General features: G+C 48.0%; 1 protein-coding gene across 1 annotated transcript; it reads right to left on the minus strand.

Moving 5' to 3' along the window:
- LOC126041051 (loricrin-like) lies at positions 1-6,706 on the minus strand. The gene is made up of 3 exons (XM_049806266.1): positions 4,242-6,706; positions 2,026-2,031; positions 1-259 (listed from the first exon to the last, which is right to left on the minus strand). Exons 1-3 carry the CDS (start codon positions 6,704-6,706, stop codon positions 1-3), a joined length of 2,730 nt encoding a protein of 909 aa, XP_049662223.1.
- Between the last annotated feature and the right edge of the window lie 15,548 nt (positions 6,707-22,254).

The raw sequence follows: 22,254 nt of genomic DNA on the forward strand, positions 1-22,254 counted from the left end.
TTACTTCTGGCGGATGGGGGGCCAGTGGCAGGCCTGCTTGGTCTGATGGGACTCCATGTTGGGAATGACAATGGGGCATTTCTGCTGTGTGGACTGGCAGGACCCCCCACTGCCACCTTCAGAGCTGATGATGATTGTGTGGCCCGAGGAATCACCACTGCCACCACTGGATCCTCCACTGCAGCATCCAGAAGATCCCCCACTACCTCCACCTCCAATGATGATCTTGCCTCCTGAAGACCCACCACTGGATCCCCCACTGCAGCATCCAGACGAGCCACCTCCTCCACCACCTGAGCTAATAATGATCTTCTGGCCTGATCCCCCACTGCCACTGCTGTATCCTCCTCCCATGCCAGAGCCTGAGGATCCTCCACTGCAGTAGGATCCACCTCCTCCACTGCCAGAGCTGACAATGATCTTGCCAGAGCCCCCACTGCCGCCACTGTAGCTGCCCAAGCCTGAGCTCCCACAGCAGGAGGAACCCTGTGCCTGGTAGCTGGAGGAGCTGCCCCTGTGGCAGCTGGAGCCCCCGCTGTGGCATCCGCCGGACTGGGAGGACGTTTCATGGCAGCCTCCAGAGGTCTGTCTGGAACACATCTTTGAGAGTGACCCTGCAAGAAACAGTGCTGTCAGAAAGGAGCCCTTTGGTGATGCTGCTGAACCTTCCCAAAAAATAAAAAATGGAGCAGTACCCAGGAAGTACCCCATCTGCCCCATCTTCTGCAGTCCTACAAGAATGTCATCTTCATGAACTCACTTTTGTTAGATTGCAGGGAAGACCTGCAATGAAAAGCACCCAGGGACTGCTCTGCAGATCACAATAGTTACAGAAAAATTCTGCATGCAGGAAGATTGACAGTACTTCCAGAGATTTGCACACATGCTTTGACATGCTACAAGCTGGAAGTCTAAAAACTTTAGTCCTACTGTAGATCCTTCTGGATGTATAGACTGCTAAAACTCACAGCAGCTGAAAATTCAGCCATATTTGTGTGCCCTCAGAATATCAGCTACAACTCCCTTCTGTAAAGAAGGCAGTTCTGTTGGCACACCAAATTGGTTTTCAGTGAAACCTGTCCAACATTGAGCTGGCATGGTTCCCTCATTCAAAGCATGCTCAAAGACCAACTGGTGGAGTGACCTCTCTGCACAGGGGTTCAAAAAGTTTCCATATCAATGGGCTTACCTTCTGTGCAACTGGAAATGTATGCAAGGCTTGGTGGCAGATGAATGAGGAGCCTTGGGATAGGTGAGCTTTTATATTGTATGCACTGTGCTCTTAAGGGAAGTGAGATGTCCTAAGGAATGCCGATAAGTTTATTTACTGAGCCTGTGTTTAGCTACCTCCTTTTTTGACTCACTAGCAGCACATAGGTGATACGAAGGAGATGTATCAATTATGTTCTGCACTGCAGTTGCTAATTCTACTTAATGATTCACTTCCACGAGTCTTGCTCTGAAACACTGGAGGCAAATGGCTTCTAGGGGTCTACCCTGGGGGCTCCCTAATGCATTTCTGCTAGGCTGCAGCTTCTCAGGTACTCAGCAGAGAGTGGAGATGGAACAGATGCTGAGGGATGAAGGCTGGAGTGACTTAGGGCTAGAGTGTGATGGAAAGACAAGGGTAAAGGATGTGTTGGAGCAGAGTCACAGGGAATTTTGGGGCAAGAGGGCTTCCTCATGGACTGGTGAGATGGGGAGCTGGATGGGGAGCAGGAGTACGTCCAGCCTGCTGGGAAACGCATCCACGTGCTCAACAGGACAGTGTTCCACCTCTCATGGGACAGTGCACCGCTTTGGAGCACCTTATCCCAGATCCATTTCAGAGGGCCCCGTGAGGATGGCAGAGACGTGGGGGCCATTCCCCTCACCCTTTTGGGAACCCAAGGTGGACGCTGCTGTTGGACTGAGCAGAGATGTCTGTGCTCAGCTGCAGCTTCCCAGGGTCCCAATAACCAGGCTAGCGTGGGGGAAGTCTTGAAATCTTTCTGTTGCAAAGGTGCATTTGAAGACCATCAAGACCCTACCCTTGAACTTTTCCTCTGTCTCAGCAGCACACATTTTCTGTGGGTGCTCTGCTTCACTGGCGAGCCCACACCTGAGGCTGGGGAGGCATCTGGGTATTTTACTTGCTGGAGAATGACAGTTTGTCAGCACAGTTATCGCAGCACTGGCTGCTGTGTTTTGCAGCAGCTTCATCCTGTCACTGTGTCACGCACGCTTGGAGGCTGACAACAGCATCCACCCTCATGGGAGATTGAGTAGAGGAAAACATAATTGGGGGGTTTCAGCTGAGAGGATGCATGACAGCAGCAGCAGGTTGCCCAGCCCTGTCATGATGAACACAATTTTGAGCATGCACGCAACTCCATTGGTATGGGGACAGGACTATTAGCACCAGGAACGTGGGTGCAGGGGGCTTCCTTCATTTTGCTTTGGACTCCCTCCAGTGGCCTAAGCTCCCCTCTCATCACCAAAGGGAAATCTAAGGTCTCACTGCAATTCTGGCTCTCACCCATCAAGTGTGGGTGTTGTGCTACCGAGCATCGCAATACCTTGATCCCTTCTGTGCATTTAACTTGTAGGGACTTGCACCAAAGGGCACCTCAGATTTGCAGCTCATCAGGACCCAGGGTGCGAGGGAAGTCTGTGAAGCCTTTTGGCAGGGGTGGTGAGAGTTGCTTCTGCAAGTGCTGGTGTGCAGAGACCACAAGGCTGGACCCTGCAGGGACTAGAAACACTGAACCTGTAGCACAGGTACATGGGTGGTACTTGCCACACATGGAGGAAGAGCATGGCTGGAGCCACAGCTGCTGGAGGCATTGGCATTGCCACAACCCCCGCAAGGTTAAAAAGCAGCTTTAATATCTATGTTGAAGGCAAGGGTAGATGCAAACAGCTTCATGGTGGAGGCTGCCCCAGATTTGGGCAACGCTGCCCATTTCTGATGCTCTGTCTGGGTCATTTTCTGCCCTGCAGTCCAGTCACCCTCAGGATGGGCTTGCAGGTTATGTTATGTTTTAGTCTCATCACTGCAAACACCTCAATGGATGGTGCCTTGGTGTGCATTGTTATGAGCGGGAGTAAAACCTTGGCCAGATCCTACAATCCTTTTTCCCAGCAGCTTCCTTCATGCACAGCAGTGCTAACGTTGAAAACGTGGGACATGATGAAGATACTGCTGGTGTAAGAACTCTCCAATTTTTCTGCAAAAGGCAGAAGTTGGTCAGTCTTGATCACTAAAGCATTTGCATGGCTGATGATCCCTTTTATTGCTATTTTTTTTTTCGACCTACCAACTGTGTGTGCGAGATGGACAAAAAAGCCTCTTAGCTTAAAATTTACTGAACACAAGACTAACTACACCTGGCCCAAAGACGATTTGCTGCTGACTTCAGTACAAATGCTACTGAATGTTTCCTGGCATAATTAATGGTTTTCTTGTGATAAATGTAGGGAAACGAAGTACGAAAAACCCAACTGTATTTCCAAAGGATGCTGCTGCCTCCACTGGAAATCCTTGCAGTGAAACCCTGACCTTGTGGTCTGCTTCCTTCTCTAGGAAGGGAAAACTGAAGTGGAGCTATTTCCCAGGATAAAGTTGCTGCCTTGGTGGACATTATTTGCAAGAGGGACAATGATCATCTGCTTAAGCAATAAGGTTTCTCTCAAGAAGATCTGTTAATAAATGTCTGCTCCAGCACTGCAGGCTGAAGAAGATTTCACAGCTGAATGTATTTGATGTATTATTCAATTTTGAAAGTAAACATAGGACTGACAAAGGATAAAAGCAGTCTTGCAAAACCAGTTCTTTCTGTACACAGTAATATTTATTTCCCTTCATATTGAAGAGTAAGAAGAGCCACCTATGAGTTCACAGCACATGAATGCAGCATCAGGGGAACACAAGGGAAAAGGGCATGCTGGGACAAAACAGAAAAACTTGGAAGACAGAGGCAGGGTGGTTTTTGCTGAGTGCCAAGTCTGCCTGGTGCTGTTACTTCTGGTGGCTGGGGGGCCAGTGGCAGGCCTGCTTGGTCTGATGGGACTCCATGTTGGGAATGACAATGGGGCATTTCTGCTGTGTGGACTGGCAGGACCCCCCACTGCCACCTCCAGAGCTGATGATGATTGTGTGGCCCGAAGAATCACCACTGCCACCACTGGATCCTCCACTGCAGCATCTGGAAGATCCCTCCCTAACTCCACCTCCAATGATGATTTTGCCTCCGGAAGACCCACCACTGGATCCCCCACTACAGCACCCAGACAAGCCACCTCCTCCACCGCCTGAGCTAATAATGATCTTCTGGCCTGATCCCCCACCGCCACTGCTGTATCCTCCTCCCATGCCAGAGCCTGAGGATCCCCCACTGCAACATCCAGAGGCACCTCCACTACCTCCACCTCCAATTATGCTCTTTGATCCTGAAGACCCACCACTGGATCCTCCTCCCATGCCATAGCTGGATCCTCCACTGCAGTATCCAGAGGATCCCCCACTACCTCCACCTCCAGTTATGCTCTTTGATCCTGAAGACCCACCACTGGATCCTCCTCCCATGCCATAGCTGGATCCTCCACTGCAGCATCCGGAGGATCCCCTGCTACCTCCACCTCCAATTATGCTCTTTGATCCTGAAGACCCACCACTGGATCCTCCTCCCATGCCATAGCTGGATCCTCCACTGCAGCATCCGGAGGATCCCCCACCACCTCCACCTCCAATTATGCTCTTTGATCCTGAAGACCCACCACTGGATCCTCCTCCCACGCCATAGCCAGAGGATCCTCCACTGCAGTATCCGGAGGATCCCCCACCACCTCCACCTCCAATTATGCTCTTTGATCCTAAAGACCCACCACTGGATCCTCCTCCCATGCCATAGCTGGATCCTCCACTGCAGTATCCGGAGGATCCCCCGCTACCTCCACCTCCAATTATGCTCTTTGATCCTGAAGACCCACCACTGGATCCTCCTCCCATGCCATAGCTGGATCCTCCACTGCAGCATCCGGAGGATCCCCCGCTACCTCCACCTCCAATTATGCTCTTTGATCCTGAAGACCCACCACTGGATCCTCCTCCCATGCCATAGCTGGATCCTCCACTGCAGTATCCAGAGGATCCCCCACCACCTCCACCTCCAATTATGCTCTTTGATCCTGAAGACCCACCACTGGATCCTCCTCCCACGCCATAGCCAGAGGATCCTCCACTGCAGCATCCGGAGGATCCCCCGCTACCTCCACCTCCAGTTATGCTCTTTGATCCTGAAGACCCACCACTGGATCCTCCTCCCATGCCATAGCTGGATCCTCCACTGCAGTATCCGGAGGATCCCCCGCTACCTCCACCTCCAATTATGCTCTTTGATCCTGAAGACCCACCACTGGATCCTCCTCCCATGCCATAGCTGGATCCTCCACTGCAGCATCCGGAGGATCCCCCACCACCTCCACCTCCAATTATGCTCTTTGATCCTGAAGACCCACCACTGGATCCTCCTCCCACGCCATAGCCAGAGGATCCTCCACTGCAGTATCCAGAGGATCCCCCGCTACCTCCACCTCCAATTATGCTCTTTGATCCTGAAGACCCACCACTGGATCCTCCTCCCATGCCATAGCTGGATCCTCCACTGCAGTATCCGGAGGATCCCCCGCTACCTCCACCTCCAATTATGCTCTTTGATCCTGAAGACCCACCACTGGATCCTCCTCCCATGCCATAGCTGGATCCTCCACTGCAGCATCCGGAGGATCCCCCACCACCTCCACCTCCAATTATGCTCTTTGATCCTGAAGACCCACCACTGGATCCTCCTCCCACGCCATAGCCAGAGGATCCTCCACTGCAGTATCCGGAGGATCCCCCGCTACCTCCACCTCCAATTATGCTCTTTGATCCTAAAGACCCACCACTGGATCCTCCTCCCATGCCATAGCTGGATCCTCCACTGCAGTATCCAGAGGATCCCCCACCACCTCCACCTCCAATTATGCTCTTTGATCCTGAAGACCCACCACTGGATCCTCCTCCCACGCCATAGCCAGAGGATCCTCCACTGCAGTATCCGGAGGATCCCCCGCTACCTCCACCTCCAATTATGCTCTTTGATCCTAAAGACCCACCACTGGATCCTCCTCCCATGCCATAGCTGGATCCTCCACTGCAGTATCCGGAGGATCCCCCACTACCTCCACCCCCAATTATGCTCTTTGATCCTGAAGACCCACCACTGGATCCTCCTCCCATGCCGTAGCCTGAGGGTCCCCCACTGCAGTATCCAGAGGAACCTCCACTACCTCCACCTCTAATGATGATCTTGCCTCCTGAAGACCCACTACTGGATCCCCCACTGCAGCATCCAGACGAGCCACCTCCTCCACCACCTGAGCTAATAATGATCTTCTGGCCTGATCCCCCACTGCCACTGCTGTATCCTCCTCCCATGCCAGAGCCTGAGGATCCTCCACTGCAGTAGGATCCACCTCCTCCACTGCCAGAGCTGACAATGATCTTGCCAGAGCCCCCACTGCTGCCGCTGTAGCTGCCCAAGCCTGAGCTCCCACAGCAGGAGGAACCCTGTGCCTGGTAGCTGGAGGAGCTGCCCCTGTGGCAGCTGGAGCCCCCGCTGTGGCATCCGCCGGACTGGGAGGACGTTTCATGGCAGCCTCCGGAGGTCTGTCTGGAACACATCTTTGAGAGTGACCCTGCAAGAAGCAGCATGCTTTATATTCATGAGCCGCCACTGTTGGCATGAGAATTTGCCCCAGCCAGAAGGAGCCATGTAGAGCCCAATGACATTAACAGACATTCTCCAGAACCAAGGAACTTCCTTCTAAACACTTTGTGCTCCATAGATCCCAGCCAGACTTTATAGCTTTTGCTAGCAGATTACCAGATTGCTGAAGTAAATCAACCCATCATTTAAAGTCTTTTATTCCATAGCTGTTCCATCTCTACCTCTACACTGATGAAAGACATGACTTTCAGTAGCACAGGATGACCCTGCTTCTGCTGACATGCACAGGACATTTAAATTCATCAATGAAACTTTCCTGCCCTTCAAGCCACCACCCATCTAGATGTACTTTACCAAAGCATTTATGTTTTGCAAGCATGAAATTAGAAGAATCTCTCCCTTTGGCAGAAAGGGCTTACCTTTCTCGTCTCTGACAATGTGTACCACAGAGCAAAGCTGAGTGAATGAAGCACTGTGAGATCCAGCAACTTTTATACCATTTCTAGTTTTCCAAAGTGGGAAGTGAGGCATCCAAAGGAATGGTGATAGGTTTATTTACTAAACAAACTGTCCTCCTTCAGCCCACTTGTCCTGACTCATTGAATCAGATCAATGCCTCTCTAGTGCATCACTTCCTAGGCTACCTGCAGTTTGGCTGCAGGTATCACATGCGAGCTCAGCTCCCGTGGTTGACTTTCAAGGTAGGATTGTGGGACTCCAACTAGCACCCTCCACTCGGGCTGGGAGATGCTGCTGGGGTGGTGACTGACAGCAGAAGGGGCTGTAGACACTCATGTTTATTGTGTGTTATGGACTATGGAGATGCCCAGGGGAACAGAGAAGGCTGCACTGCATAGGGCTGCTGTTTCTGGGGCAGCAAAGGGATCTCACATGCCTGCACTTCCCCACTACACCAGTGAAGTGTTGATCATGATTTTTGTTTGAGTGCACCACTATGGACAGTACAGAGGTCAGGCAGGCTTTACACTGCCTCTGGGAGGAGGAGTGATACCTATTTTAGAAAGGAGTTGAAGTGCTGCAGGTAGAGGGTACCAGATCCAGCATCCACCCTGTGTATCAGCATCTTGATGGATATTAACCAAAAGGATGAATTCATCCCAGATTGGGAGATGGCTCTGGCGTTTCTGAAGAAGCAACAAGATCTGAGGATGTGCTGTGCTCCTGCTGTTAGCCTGAGAGCCTCTGAAACTTGGCTCCTGGCTTTCTTGGTCCTGGGCCATTTCAAGGTGCAAGGATGTTCAACAGCAATGCTCCCACCTCCTTGAAGTGGGACCCTAAGCTTTCTGTTAGCACTGTGCAGGCAATGGCAGTGTTTGTGCAGTGCCCAGTTACTGGTATTTTAGCACCCTGTGTCTTGCCATAATAAAAACCCAGGCAACTCAGCTGTTCCAGGAGCAGCACTGGTTGGAGGAGCTCATCTGGACGTGTTTTGAGAATGCTTGCATCCCTGGGGTCCTAAAGGGGGAGAGGACAGAGAGTAGAGGGACAAGTAAATGTGAAGCTCTTTCACCCGCTATGGGTGTGGGTCACTCCTGTCTCTTCTGGGACACTTCCAGGCATCTGTCATCTGCCTCACATAGAATAGTTGAGGCAGAGAAGGTTTATTTTCCATTCTCTGCTAATTGCCAGAATATACCACATCAAAGAAATCACTTCCTGTAGGGAAACTCCTTCTGAAGACTCATACCTGGAGCTGTATTTTATTCCTGTGGGAATGAGGTGATCCCTAGTTGCTCCAGACTTTGCATCTCAGCCCTTGGAAGGGGTCTTCTGAAGTCCTGTCCCTGCTGCTGGCTCCACTAGGGCATCAGAACTGGAGTAAGGATTGGAGAGACCCCTCATATCTCTTCCACAGCTGCTTGGTGCAGCTGTGAGCACCAAGAGCTCCTGCACCATGTATGTGCAAGGGCCTCAGCTTCACACCTGTAATAGTACCTTGTAATCCTTTGTACTAGAGTTTTTGCATCTTTTCATTCCCAACCCATTTAAAATTTCCTTGGGCACTGCATGACATTTTGATGAGGTAGAGAAACTGCAATGTTTAACTTTGTGGTACCTTATCTGATGGGCAAAAGTCAGGATCATGAGTAGCAACAGACATTAAAAGATGACCTAAGAATATTTAGTGATTCCAGCATCTCTTCTACGGGTGGGTTTTCAATGCACTTGTGCTCTGGAGCTTTATTACAACAGCATCAGCTCAGAATAAAAACATAATCATAGAAATAATGCAAACATCACTGTATAAAGTAAATGCAACCACTCAGACACTGAAGCTCTCTAGAACTGCAAGTTTTATTGTCTTGTGCAAGCACTAGAAAATTGAGGCAGATAACAGACAGATGAAATAACCCTGGCTGGAAGTTATTGATACACAACACCAGAGGTTATGGTCAGCTGGAGAGCTGAACAGAAAAATGCCAATGAAGAGAAGAAAGGAATAATGCAAATATTCTTAAATTTAATAGAGAAAGAAATGTGAAGCATGTTTGCATCTTGGGCTTTCTTGATCCAAGAGTCCCTTCTGCAAGCACTACTTGTGTTTAGTCTTCGGTGGCCACGAGATTGGCTGGGTCTGCTGTTGAATAGACAGACCTCCAGAACTGGATGAACCACCTCCACCACCACCTCCTCCAAAAGAGGATGATCCCTGGCTCTGGTGGCCTGACCCCCCTCCCCCAATGATGCAGATGGATCCTTGACCCTGGTGGCCTGAACCACCACCTCCCCCTTCTCCTCCTATGCTGCCACCTCCAATGCAGATGGGGCCTTGGCTTTGATGACCTGAACCACCACCTCCTCCTCCACCTCCACCAATACAGATGGGGCCTTGGCCCTGGTGGCCTGAACCACCACCCCGACCTCCACCACCACCAATACAGATGGGACCTTGGCTTTGATGACCTGAACCACCACCTCCTCCTCCTCCTGTGCTGCCACCTTCAATGCAGATGGGACCTTGGCTTTGATGACCTGAACCACCACCTCCTCCTCCACCTCCACCAATACAGATGGGGCCTTGGCCCTGGTGGCTGGAACCACCTCCTCCTCCTCCACCACCACCAATACAGATGGGACCTTGGCTTTGGTGGCCTGAACCACCTCCACCTCCTCCTCCCATGATACCACCTCCAATGCAGATGGGACTTTGGCTTTGATGACCTGAACCACCACCTCCTCCTCCTCCTGTGCTGCCACCTTCAATGCAGATGGGACCTTGGCCCTGGTGGCTGGAACCGCCTCCTCCTCCTCCTCCTCCTCCTCCTCCTCCTCCTCCTCCTCCTCCTCCACCTCCACTAATACAGACGGGCCCTTGGCCCTGGTGGCCTGAACTACCACCCCCACCTCCTCCACCACCTCCAATACAGACGGGACCTTGGCTTTGGTGCCCTGAACCACCTCCACCTCCTCCTCCCATGCTACCACCTCCAATGCAGATGGGGCCTTGGCTTTGATGACCTGAACCACCACTTCCACCTCCACCACCACCAATGCAGATGGGGCCTTGGCTTTGGTGGCCTGAACCACCACCATCACGACCTCCTCCCCCTCCTCCTCCTCCTCCTCCTCCTCCTCCTATGCTGCCACCTCCGATACAGATGGGGCCTTGGCCCTGGTGGCTGGAACCACCTCCTCCTCCTCCACCAATACAGATGGGCCCTTGGCCCTGGTGGCCTGAACCACCACCTCCTCCTCCTCCCATGCTACCACCTCCAATGCAGATGGAACCTTGACTTTGGTGGCCTGAATCTCCACCACCACCACCTCCGCCTCCTCCAATAATGCAGATGGATCCTTGTCCCTGGTGGCCTGACCCACCACCACCTCCTCCACCTCCGCTGCTGCCACTGATGGATCCTTGGCTCTGGTGACCCGAGCCTCCTCCTCCTCCAAATGAAGACGATGATATGTGGGTCTGGTAAATAGCACCACCACCACCGCAGCTGCTGCTGCCTCCTCCTCCTCCATGGCAGGATGATCCGTGGGTCTGGTATCCTAGAGATCCTCCTCCACCACCACTGTGGCATGAACCTCCTCCACCACCACTGCCATGGCATCCACCAGGCTGCTCAGAGATCCCTTGGCCGTCGCCCTTCTGCTGATGGGACCCCATTGTCCCAGGTGTTGGGGAGGCCTCCAAGAGAAAGAAAAAAATGGGCCTTAGCAAATGCAGGGGGAGAGAAGTTTGTGGTGCTGTGCCTCCCCATTCCCTTCCAAAGGCAGGCCGACATATGAAAATGTCTTCTGTTCCCTTACTGTCCCCCCATCCACCTCTGATAGCTAATGCAAAAGGGTATTGTCAACTTCAGGAATTTACAAATTAAAATGATTACCCGAAAGGACCTGGGAAGTTTTCAGCTCATTCCATATCCCTTGATCAGGTCTTCTCCAGGACCTCCTTTATCCATATATAACTGGTCTTTTTTTTTTAGGACAGGTGCAACTGTAATAATTCCTTAATAATTCCTTCTTGCAACAAGTTGCTGGAGTGGCATGCCACTGCAAGAGGTACAAAAGGCCATGGTACACCAGAATTACCCTTATCCAAATGTGGTTTGGGAATTTTGAAAGGGCTGTAATGCTTAGGTATTAATATTCCATGTTGTACAAGAAACAAAGAACATGGGTCATCATTTGCATAACAGTAACTTCATTGCACTTTGAAATTTTTTTATCTTGGTTTTGAAAGAGCACAGTGACCATTTTATTTCTTCTTAAAAATTAGAGGAAAGAGGAACGGCCAGTGGAAAAGATACCAGCGATGTAAAAAAAAAAAAGCAGCTGCACAAAGCTTCAGCAGAATGCTCTAGGTCACCACTTGCAAGGGTTTGATGGGTGCCTGTACCCAAGGCTGAAACCTACAGGGGTGCTGTGAAGTTTGAGCACTTCTCTGGCACTTAACACCCACCACAGCCCATATCCTTGTCTGCTGGCAGTAGTAATTTATATTCCTCCGACAGGCAAGTGACAGCTCTACTAATGAAAAGGATTTACAGGTCAGCAGGCTGAGGTGTCCAAACACGCCAGAGGAGAAAATGGTTCCTTCAAGGAAAAAAGTAGTCAAAAGAGAACCCTTTCCAGTTTAGATAAAAGGCTGGAAAATGAGAATAGACTCCCATTTTGTATTTCAGTTGCTTTGTTTCCCACTCTTTGTTAAGTACTTGCAAAAACTCTCTTTCCTGCCCTTTTTCTTAAGATTTATATTCCAAGAGTATTTAGAAGCTGCCTGTATACAGTGGTACCACATGGTGATGGGCCCAGAGAAATCAAAGGGCCTGCAAAGACCATGTTTTCTATGGCCCAGCTCTCCCCCTTTTCTCTGCGATTAGGTAATCTCACAGACTGAATCATTAGGAAAAAAAAAAAAAGACTGTAAATAAGGAGGAATTTTTGGACTATGAGACCCAAAAGCCATATTTACTCCCACCTTTTCCAGTTTAGCATTCCAAGGCTAATCAGCCAAGTTAGTTTTCATCAGTAGCATGAAATACCTTACCGTGTCCCACGGCACGAACCAGTGGAAAGAAGTCAAATGGAGTGAGGAAACCTGGTGTGTGAGAACTTTTATATAGTGTCTAGTCCTCCTCTTGGAAAGAAAAAATGATTGATTTATTTACCAGCCAAACCCAACCACAACTACCCACTTACTTGGCATAATCTTGGGCTCGTCATTTCTGATTGATATCTCCCTTCCACCACCTCTTTTGTTTTCAGCTATATTAAAATCATTGGATGGCTCCACCTAGTACAAGTGAAGAAATGGGGAAAAGCAGACATATTCTTAGATTTTCAGAAAAAACAAGTGATTTACTTTCACACCCCCCTACAGAGGGGTCCAACATTCCAGAAGGGAAATGTGAAGGGGGAAAGAGGAACTTTTGTCTCTATAGACATAGTTAATATATCTCTCATTCTAGAAAATGTTTCTGAACACCCAGACGTAGCTCTGCCATGTCATTATATTATGTTGTAACTGGCAGGTTTGTAGGAGTGTATTATATGTTTCTAATGACACCCACATTATTGCCAGGGGCTGTAGGGACAGACATGGCACTCTGGTCCAATGAGTTTAAGCTCTCCAAAAGACAACACATGTCTATAGAGCCAGAGCCTGAAGTGATGCAAATCTGGGAGGCTCCAGGTGGTTTACAACTTTGGAGGATTTGACCTACAGAGAAATGGAGGAAAGAAACACAAACAGCCAAAGCAGCAGTGAAGTGGTATTCATGTAGGCTTGCAGTGATGTAAGAGCACCTGGGTTAGGACTGTGACCTTTTTATTTTTAACCATGCTGGCCTGCAGAGACCTCAGCACAAGAGCAGAGGAGCTAGCTGTCCTCCCTGACAGTTATGGCAGTGAGCTAGTGGTGCTCTGAGAGCATGGCCACCACATCCCATCACATCATGGGAGTCATCCACAGCCATGCAGGCGCTGGAAGAGCTGTCTTCACCCTCAGGGTGGTGGACTGTCATAATGTCATTGGTACTTACCAGGGTTTTTGCTTAGACTGTGCCTGACATAGCCAGGAGACATGGCCAGCTTACATAATTTTAGCTTTAAACAAAGTCCAAAAGCTATTTCATTGCTGTGTTCACTGGTAGTTATATACACAATAGCAGTGAGAGATGCTTGGATGCTCTGTGTGTTGGTTGCATTGCCATAGGAAGAGTGAACATGACAGAAAAGGAGCAGTTTGGAAAAGAAATCAGGACAATACTGGGAGTTTTATATCCAGTGGGCAGATAAATATGCAACAGGCTCTCGTTAAACTTCTCAGGAGCATATAACAATAGGGAAAGCCCCTCTTGCTGAGAGAGTATAATTTCTTGCAGGCTGCATGCAGTATTTTGCTACAGTTACTTCTGGGTTAAGACATAAAAGGGGTCATCTTTGCCATTCTCCTCTTGTAGCACCTGATCCCTCAGGGGAATTCACTCTGGATATACAGTTTCCTCACACTTTTCATGTCTGTCTTCTGCCAAGCTGGAATTATTACAAACAGCAGCAGCAAATTCCTCCAGTAAAACCCTCCAGCTCCAGGCAAGCTCTTAAGTGGCAGTGCTGGAAGGATCTTTCACTCAGATATAGCTGATTGAGGCAACTGTAGCTTGCTTTATTATTTCAGAGCCATACTTCGTGACAGAGAGCTGTAGGCTGTGCCACCTGTAGTCTTGCTAAGTGCCTCCTTCCTTGCTTTGCCCATGTTCGTTTCCTGCCCTGGAGCACGAGACCTGCTCAGCCTTATCTCATCTTCGCACGCGTGCCTCTCAGATGATGCTCCGATGCTCTGTCAATGGTGCATGTCAGCCTCGCTGAACCCCCTGCCACTGGATGGCCACCCTCCTGGGAGGAAGGAGGCATCACCGTTGGTGACAGAGGACAAGGGACCCTCTCCCCAGCACATAGTGCTCTGTTGAAGGCTCTCAGATGAAAGAGATTTCATGGGACAGCTGCAGGGTTTCACCTGTAAGAGGCCCCCAAAGCTATTTCCATTGCCTGTTAGAAAAACCTTTGGAAGTCTATCAGCCAGCCTGAGTTTTCAAATACTTGTAAAAACATGTAATTTGCAAAGCCATATTCTGGGTAGAAGAATATTCATATCACTAGTGTGTTTTCTTTTTCTTTTATCCCAACAAGGAGGCAGACGGTAACTGTATAATGTGTAAAATAATGAAATTGGACAGCAGGCTGCAACCTTGCTCAGGAACCAAGGAAAGCGACTGAGGCAAAATACCCCCCTATAATTATTGATTTTTATAAAAGGCTTGCCCAAAACACTGTTCATTGCTCCCAGTCAAGTGGAGCCCAGCCTCAGTACCTGGTGTCCCTTGTGTCGCTTCCAAGTGGTCCCGCACAAGGTACTCGTACACGTCTGGCTGCTTGAGAGCATGTGGATGAGTATCCAAGTGTGTTGAACCAAATAAAGTTGAATAAAACAAAAATCATCTCCCCTTCCTGCCTGGTCTTTCACTAAGGTTTGGTGCAGTATTTCCTACAATACGACTGCTATGTTTGCATCTAGAAACACCCAGCTGAGACCATACAACTCCTAATGTGATGAAGACACAATCACAGGTAATGGCAAAGCCCCTCTGTGATGTGCCTGGATCGGAGAGGTAAGTAGGGCAGAGAAGATAGATGTCAAGGGATTCACTGTTTGTCTGAAAACCAAATTAAGGGCTGTGGTTGTAGTATGTACTTAGCATATCTAGAACAGCTTGTTTATCTCTGCTATTAAGATCAAGGGCAGTCAGGATGCACTAGTAAGAGGTTTAGCATGTTCTGGCACATTAAAGTTGAGTCCTGGGATTTTAGGTACATGTGCTGGGGAGTGAGGCATAACAAAGCTTGATTTGGTTGCTCTAAATCAGGCTTGTTAGCTTGACTGAATAGGTCAGAGAAACATGGAGGTGCTGGCACGTGCTGTCACTTTGTTAAAGGACTCATTGCAAGCAGCAAAACAGTAGTATTTTCAAACTGTTAAGAGACAGCAAGAAAACCAGAATTTGAGACCATATTCCTGCATTTCAACAGCAAAGCTAAATGCTCACATTAACTGAAATTAGCTTTACAGCTAATCTCAGTTGCAGCTGAGCTAACTGATGTCTTTCACCTGTTAATTACAAGAATGTTTTGCTTCCAACCAACTGCTCCTTCCTGGTACTTAAGGTCCCTTTTCCCAGGCATATAAATGGGAGTTTTGGTACCAAAGACTGGAAATCAGAGAAGGCAGAATTATGTCCCCATTTTATGCACAGGGGAGAGTGAATTGGGAAAGTCTCAGAACTGGGACTTAAACCAGAGCTTTAAAATCTCAGCCTAACGCCTCATCCCCAGATAAAGCCCTTCTTGATGAAGGAAAATCACGTTACATTGGCAGAGATACCCAGCATTTGGGGGTCAGATGTCTCTTTTCTTTAAGTGATTTAATGCAGAGGCCCCCAAAGAACACTGTGTGCACTGAATATTTTTGTTCACTATGAAGCACAGTTTGTAGCTACCAAAGCTGTATCTGTAGGGTGGAGTGTAATTGCCACAGAGGCATACATGCTCTCATGATGCATTTGCTTGATACCTCCTGATTATATCCTCTGCGTAGGTTACGAAAGAGGTGTGATCCTCACATTCTTCCTGATGTAGGAGACGGCCACTCTTCCGCTGGATGATGAGTAGCAGATGGGCTGGATGTCTGTGTGACCAAGGCACACTGGAAATTTAGCCAGTTTCTGAAGCCTTCAGATTATTTTCTGTTTAATTCTCTATTCCAGCTGTGCTTTTTTGCACATTGCAGGCTGGTGGGTAAGGATGGAGACATAAAGGCAATGTGGCTGGCGGGGTGAAGGATCGTCATCTTCCGTTCTTTGATGTAAGCCATCTCTTCCTAAGACTTCAGTTTCTCCCTCAGTAGGTTAATATGGCAAAACATTTAATAAAATGGCCTAATGCACAAAATACCTGCCATGTCCAGCATCTGCATATGACATACATCGAGGCACTGTGGGACACTTATGCCAGCGAGGTGGACACAGAGCTGGGCACACCCTGGGCAACTCTCAGGGCTATGGGAATATGATGCCTCCCTTGTAGTCCCATCTGCTCTGAGCCTTTAGGGACTGGGCTCAGTGGTCCTCAAGAAGGACAGTGGTTCATAAAGAATATTCAGAACAGCTTTATCTCTTCATCAGCTCACTGCCACCAAAGCAAGACATGCCCACTCTCCCCCAACAGGCAGCCTGCCCTTGCTGCCAGATGACTTGGTGATGCAAAACTTGCCGCTGGGTATGGCAGACACCAGGTGCAACGTGTGTCGTCGATGGCTGACAGTTTCTGGCAGTGGCCAGGATCAATGCCATGCTTTGTTCATGGTGGCGGCCCCTGCTCTGGTGCAGTCAGCACCCTTGTCCTGAGGACATGGATCCACCTCTACTAGGCAGAAATTGCTTTTCTCCTTCCCACAGTATCACTTTCTTTTCACACCTGTTTCCTTACTCCCTGTCTCTTCAGACAAGGCACAGCCTGCCTCTCTACCCACTTAATCCTTGGTGTCAGATGGGTGCAGGAACTGGAAAGGAAGGATTATTTTTAATCTGGAAGTGTTTCTGCTTCCATCCATCAGGTTCTGCTTCTATTTTGGGGATCAAAGCTTTCAATCCTTTCCTGTCCTCAGTGCCAGCTCTTCCCTCAGGGCTGTCCATGGAGAAATTGCCCTTTTGCCCTTATTATGATACTTAACCATCTATGATCTTGGCTAGGGCTCTTTCTGTGAGTATTTGTCCTAATTTCAACATGTGGCATGATTTGTATATCTTTGTCAAGGAATGTGGACACAGTGATGATGGGGTTTGTGCACCCCAACAAGAACAACTTTCCCCAATAATTAATATACAATGGCTTTGGCAGGTGAATAGTCAGTTGTCCAGCTGTGGCTTCCTTTTCTGGTTTCACTTTCATCTGGTCCCTGCAGTTTGCCACATACATTAAAGCCATGGGTACGTCCTGTATTTGATTTTCTTCTTTCTCCCATCTTAGTTCCTCATTCTTCTGAAGCTCATTGGGAAAGGATTGATGCTACAAAGGGAATTGGGAGATATGGAATGGGATGACTAGGGCATGCCCTACTAGTAGCATCAACACCTGCCCAGCACTGCAGCTTTGCAATGGCACAAAACAAAGCTCACACTAATGCAATTTTGTCTGGCTTTAAATCACAGCATATCACAGAAGCTACATCAAAGAAATGTCCTTGAGATCAAAATGTTCCCAACTGCTCTGTTTAATATCTGACAAAGTTTGGTGGGGGGCATGCTTGGATGCTACACTATACCTGGAGTCTGCTGGATACCAAAAAGCCGATCACCTCAAATGGTTTTTAGCTCTCTAGGTTATGTATGGAAGTGGTATACTTTGCCTATGCCAAACTTAGATCATAGGATAAATACTCTACCAAACAAAATAGGGAAAATATTTTTTCAGTTATTTTACTTTTTTCAACCAATGTTTGCTGAATGTGATAAGAAATGACAGTTTAGGCAAACATAAATGATTACTTTTAAATAACTGAAATGTCTAACATTTCTGAAAAAGTGGAAGAACATTTTGAAAAAAAATTATACATGAGGCTTCCTTTACTGTTTTCTCTGGCATACCTCAACCTAGAGACAAATCTTACCAAGTAAGATAGCAACAGGCAGATAAAGCAAAAAGGAGGATAAGTAAAAATTGAGCAACAACCCTGGTACATTAGATATGCAGATCTCTTATCACACCCACAGTCTCATCACTGAGAAGTTTTGTAATGACAGCAAAGACGGGAGCACAAAGGGGAACACGATGAAAGGCACCACAGTGCTGTGGACACAGTGCCCTCCAACACCACAGTTGCCCTTCCCTTCCATGGGTCTGGAGCTGGCAGCCACGGGGTGAGATAGACTTTGAGCCTCATGGCACAAAGTGACAAGGAAAGCATTGGTGCTTCCTGCTTGAGAGCCTGTGTCACGGGAAGCACCCCATTTCTGAAAGCTTGTTCTTGGTTTGCTTGCACATGCAGAGTACCCAGCAGAGCCTGGGCACAAAGCAAGCTAAATCCCGCAGTAAAAAGGCCACTACCTTCCTTCAAACGTCAATCTTGTTCATATATTTCCAGTTCCAGTCAAATGAGCCCATTGTCTCTGGTATGGGACTTCCCATATGTTAGATGGTGACCAGAGAAAGATCTCCAAGACCATCACAACATCATTAGGTGGGAGAAGACCACTTCCTTCTGTTTACAGGTGAGGAATGAGGTACAGACAGGACCACCAGCCCACACCCACCCCAGAGTCCTGCGGGATGGCTGAACCCAGAGACATCACCTCCCGAGCCAGACTTCCTGCCCTGATAAGGGAAAATGTGGTTTGCAAGGCAATTACAGGACATTCAGGCTGGAGATGACTAATGCATTCAGCTCATGGCTGTGGCTCAGAGACATCCATGTTTTTGGAAATGGGACACGTGACAGGACATTCATGGGAAGCACCCGGCATCTGCCTGCTGTCCAACTCACTGGCATTGGGTGCAAGCAATATTTTAAAGTCCTTTGGCTTTAATGAAGCTATTCCTTGGTTATGGCAGTGGGAGAAGACCCAGGCCTTTCATTTGTTCACAGCTTATTTACACAGCAGGCTCTCCTCATAGAAGATAATTCTGCTATCTCCCAGTAAGCCCAAGCAGGCAGATAGTGCCCTTCTTAACTCAACATTTCAAGATCTTCCAAAAGGGAACAGCATCCATGGCAAAGGGGGGCAAAAAACCCATGTGTTTTTGTCTTGTTTCACTATCTGCAGCACTAAGTATTAGAGCAAGTCTTCATTTTATCCTACTTCACACCAAACCTTCTGTCTTCACATGCAGGAATTTTGCAGAACCCATGCACAGCACCCCATAGGATTGGGTTACAAAGGAGACTGAGGTGGTGATGAGGTGATGGCCACTGCCTCAGCACCTTGTTCCCCAGCAGAACCTCTTCAGCAGTGGGCATTTTTCTCATTCTCTCCTCTTCAACAGGGAATAGGAGCATTTCTGAGATGCCAGGAGAGCTTGGTTGAAGAACATGTCATTTGTCACCTAGGCGTCAGCAGCACTCAAAATGTGTCATGGCCAACCTCATTTTAGTGTCCAGTATGGATCCATGGTGACAATGGCTGAGTGTAGGACAAACTCCTTGGGAAGACAGAGCTGCTCATCACCTGGCAAGTTTAACTGCATAGCTTCCTATTTTTATGATCCACCCAGCTGTTTAGTGGGTCATCTGCCCAGTTTTTCCCATGACACTGATACAGCATCCTTCCCATATTATTCAGCTGGTTTGCACCAGCCTATTACAGTCATCAAATGGAAAGTCTTAATTGCTCCATTCATTATCATCAGTGGTCATATCCGACAGTTAATTTATTTGCCTGGGAACTCCCTCCAGGCTTCACAAGAGTTTTTAGATTAAATCAAGATTAGCTGATCTGACAGTGAAGTGAGGATGGTTGGAGTAAGGAATGCCACCAACATAGGTGACCCCTTCCAATGACCCCAGCTCATGGCACCATTTGGGCACTTACTCACCATGCAGCTACCCTGAATTAGGACACAGGGTCCACCAGAACCAACACCAATTTTAAGTTGGCAACTTTAGACTAGTGGGAAACCTCATGGCTCCAGGGCATCACGACTTTTAAGGATTATGGAGAATTTCCCCTTTGCTTACAGTTGATTCTTAGTTACTTACATGAGGATGTCAATAGAGGACAGCAAAACCATTACCTGTTTTATAGGACAGAGTAGGGCACATCAGAAATATGATGTTCTGCATGGGGTAGGGACACCTGAAGGACATCTCTTTATGACTCATATTTTGGAGGGAGAGTCCCCCAGATTTTTCTCCTACAATTACACATACAGCATAGCTATATGGCAATGCAGGTCAACCCTCCTCACTCTTCTCAGCCGCATCCTATCAGTACCATCCAGAGAAAGCTAAAGGGAGTTGAAGTGGAGAGGGAGAAACTGCAGTAAACCTTATTTCCTCCTGCAATGAAAAGACTTGATATACACAACCAAGTGCAGTAAGGAAACAGGATTTTCTCCTTTCAAAGCCTCCAGCTTCTGATAACATTCCCACAGGATATGAACAAGGCAATTATAAGACAGACACATGCATAAACTGATGGTATGGACAGCCATGTATAAAATCCCAGAAACCCAAGTCAAATAGCAAGTGCCTCAGGAATGGAAAGGAGTTGGCACATTTGGATCAGGGACCTTGCAAGGTCCCATGACCTCCACAGTCAAGGAAGATTTAGAATTTGGCCTTGGCAGCTGAAATCCTTTGTTTCTCACAGTAGTCTGATATTAACTTTTACCAGCTTTACCACTTCTTTCCTTTTAAAGCTGGCCCATTTCTCCACCACTTAGTCATGGGCAAGCCAGTCCCACCACATAGGAGTCCCTGGCATTATATAGCATTTTTACTACATGTCCATCGCTGGGCAGTGTTGCATCACTTTGTTACTGACTTTACTGCCAGAAGTTTGTCATCAGTGCAGCAACTTGCAATTTCAACAGCAAGGCACACCATTCCTGCACTCCTTTGTCTTCCCACACCCACATTCATTCTTTAACTGCCAAAATCACATTATGCAATGCCTCAGATACTCCCTTCAAAATGAAGAACAAAACCTGACAAAGCTACCTCTTTTACCAATACAAGTCAGGGGCTGAGCCCTACAGAGGTCCCTGGAGAAGGGACCAGACCTTCCACAAGTGTTGTGCAAATAGCTCATCTGCCTGTCTCACTCCTCACTGGTTTGCATCCCCAGCAATATTTAGGCTGGGGATCAGCTAAGCTCTGGTTATGCATCAGCTAATTACAAGAACCTGCAGCTCTACTGGGAATGAGAGGTGGGGAGTCAGGAAGGAACACATTCCTCCAGCTCAGCACCTGCACTGCCACAGGATGGTGCTCTATGACCATCTAGATCATTCTCTTTGCTTTGAAGAAGGCTTTATATCACTTTTCTCAAAAAGCAGGACCTGTCCAATCCCACAAAGTTAAGTTCCCACTCCTGTTAGAGTGAATAGGAATTTAAAAGAATTGCATGAACATATGAAGAGACTTTCCCTAAAAACTATTCTCAGCCACCTTTTACCATTTCTCCCAAACCTAGCAAAACCAATAAATGTCTTTCAAAGTATAGTAGCCCTGCTCAAAACCCTCTGCCTTTTTTAGCATACACATCACAACAGGAAAAAACCCAAAGCCTATTGTTAACTCAGCTTCTAGGATGCTCTGATTTTCTAATATTTGAGCAGAAAAGAGCCCCATATTAAGATTTGGTTTATGATTTGCAAATTGCTTCTGAAGTAGTGAGAATTGTGAACAAGTTTCTATGAAGAGAAACCAGCCCCAGAACTCTCCCCCAAACCCAGTGCATCAAAGATTTGACAGGGTCTGTTTCAATACTATCCAATGTGCTCAATAAGCTGCTAAAGCCAGACCACAACTCCTACTTCGACAACCAAAAGGCAGACCTACATGGAAAGAAAAGCCTCTCAAGAAGTAAAACCACCAGTAACAAACAATATTCCTTCAACACTCCTCACCCACATACTGACATGCAAAAACCAGCTGCTGCCCTAACCCTATGCCCCCTTTATGTCTGCTTGGAGACACATTGCTCTCAGCTGCCCCATGCTTGTTAGCCAATGACATAGGCATGCGCTAAATATAACTGTCCTGTTCTCCACCCCCCCTTTAGGTCTTTAAGCTTTTATTGATATAGGAGGTCTTTTGAGGGAGCTATTGGTGTAGGGTTTAGTTACCAGTAGGGTGCTTTGATTTGGGTTAGTATTAGGAAGCTTAGAAACAGGAAAGCTTGCTCTGAGTGCAGCAGAAAGCTCTTTTCTGCTTTTCTATTCCTCCCTATAATAGATTGTGAGAGTGCTGGCAACCGTA

The sequence above is a fragment of the Accipiter gentilis genome, chromosome 7 (genome assembly GCF_929443795.1).
Source record: "Accipiter gentilis chromosome 7, bAccGen1.1, whole genome shotgun sequence".
Classification (NCBI taxonomy): domain Eukaryota; kingdom Metazoa; phylum Chordata; class Aves; order Accipitriformes; family Accipitridae; genus Astur; species Astur gentilis.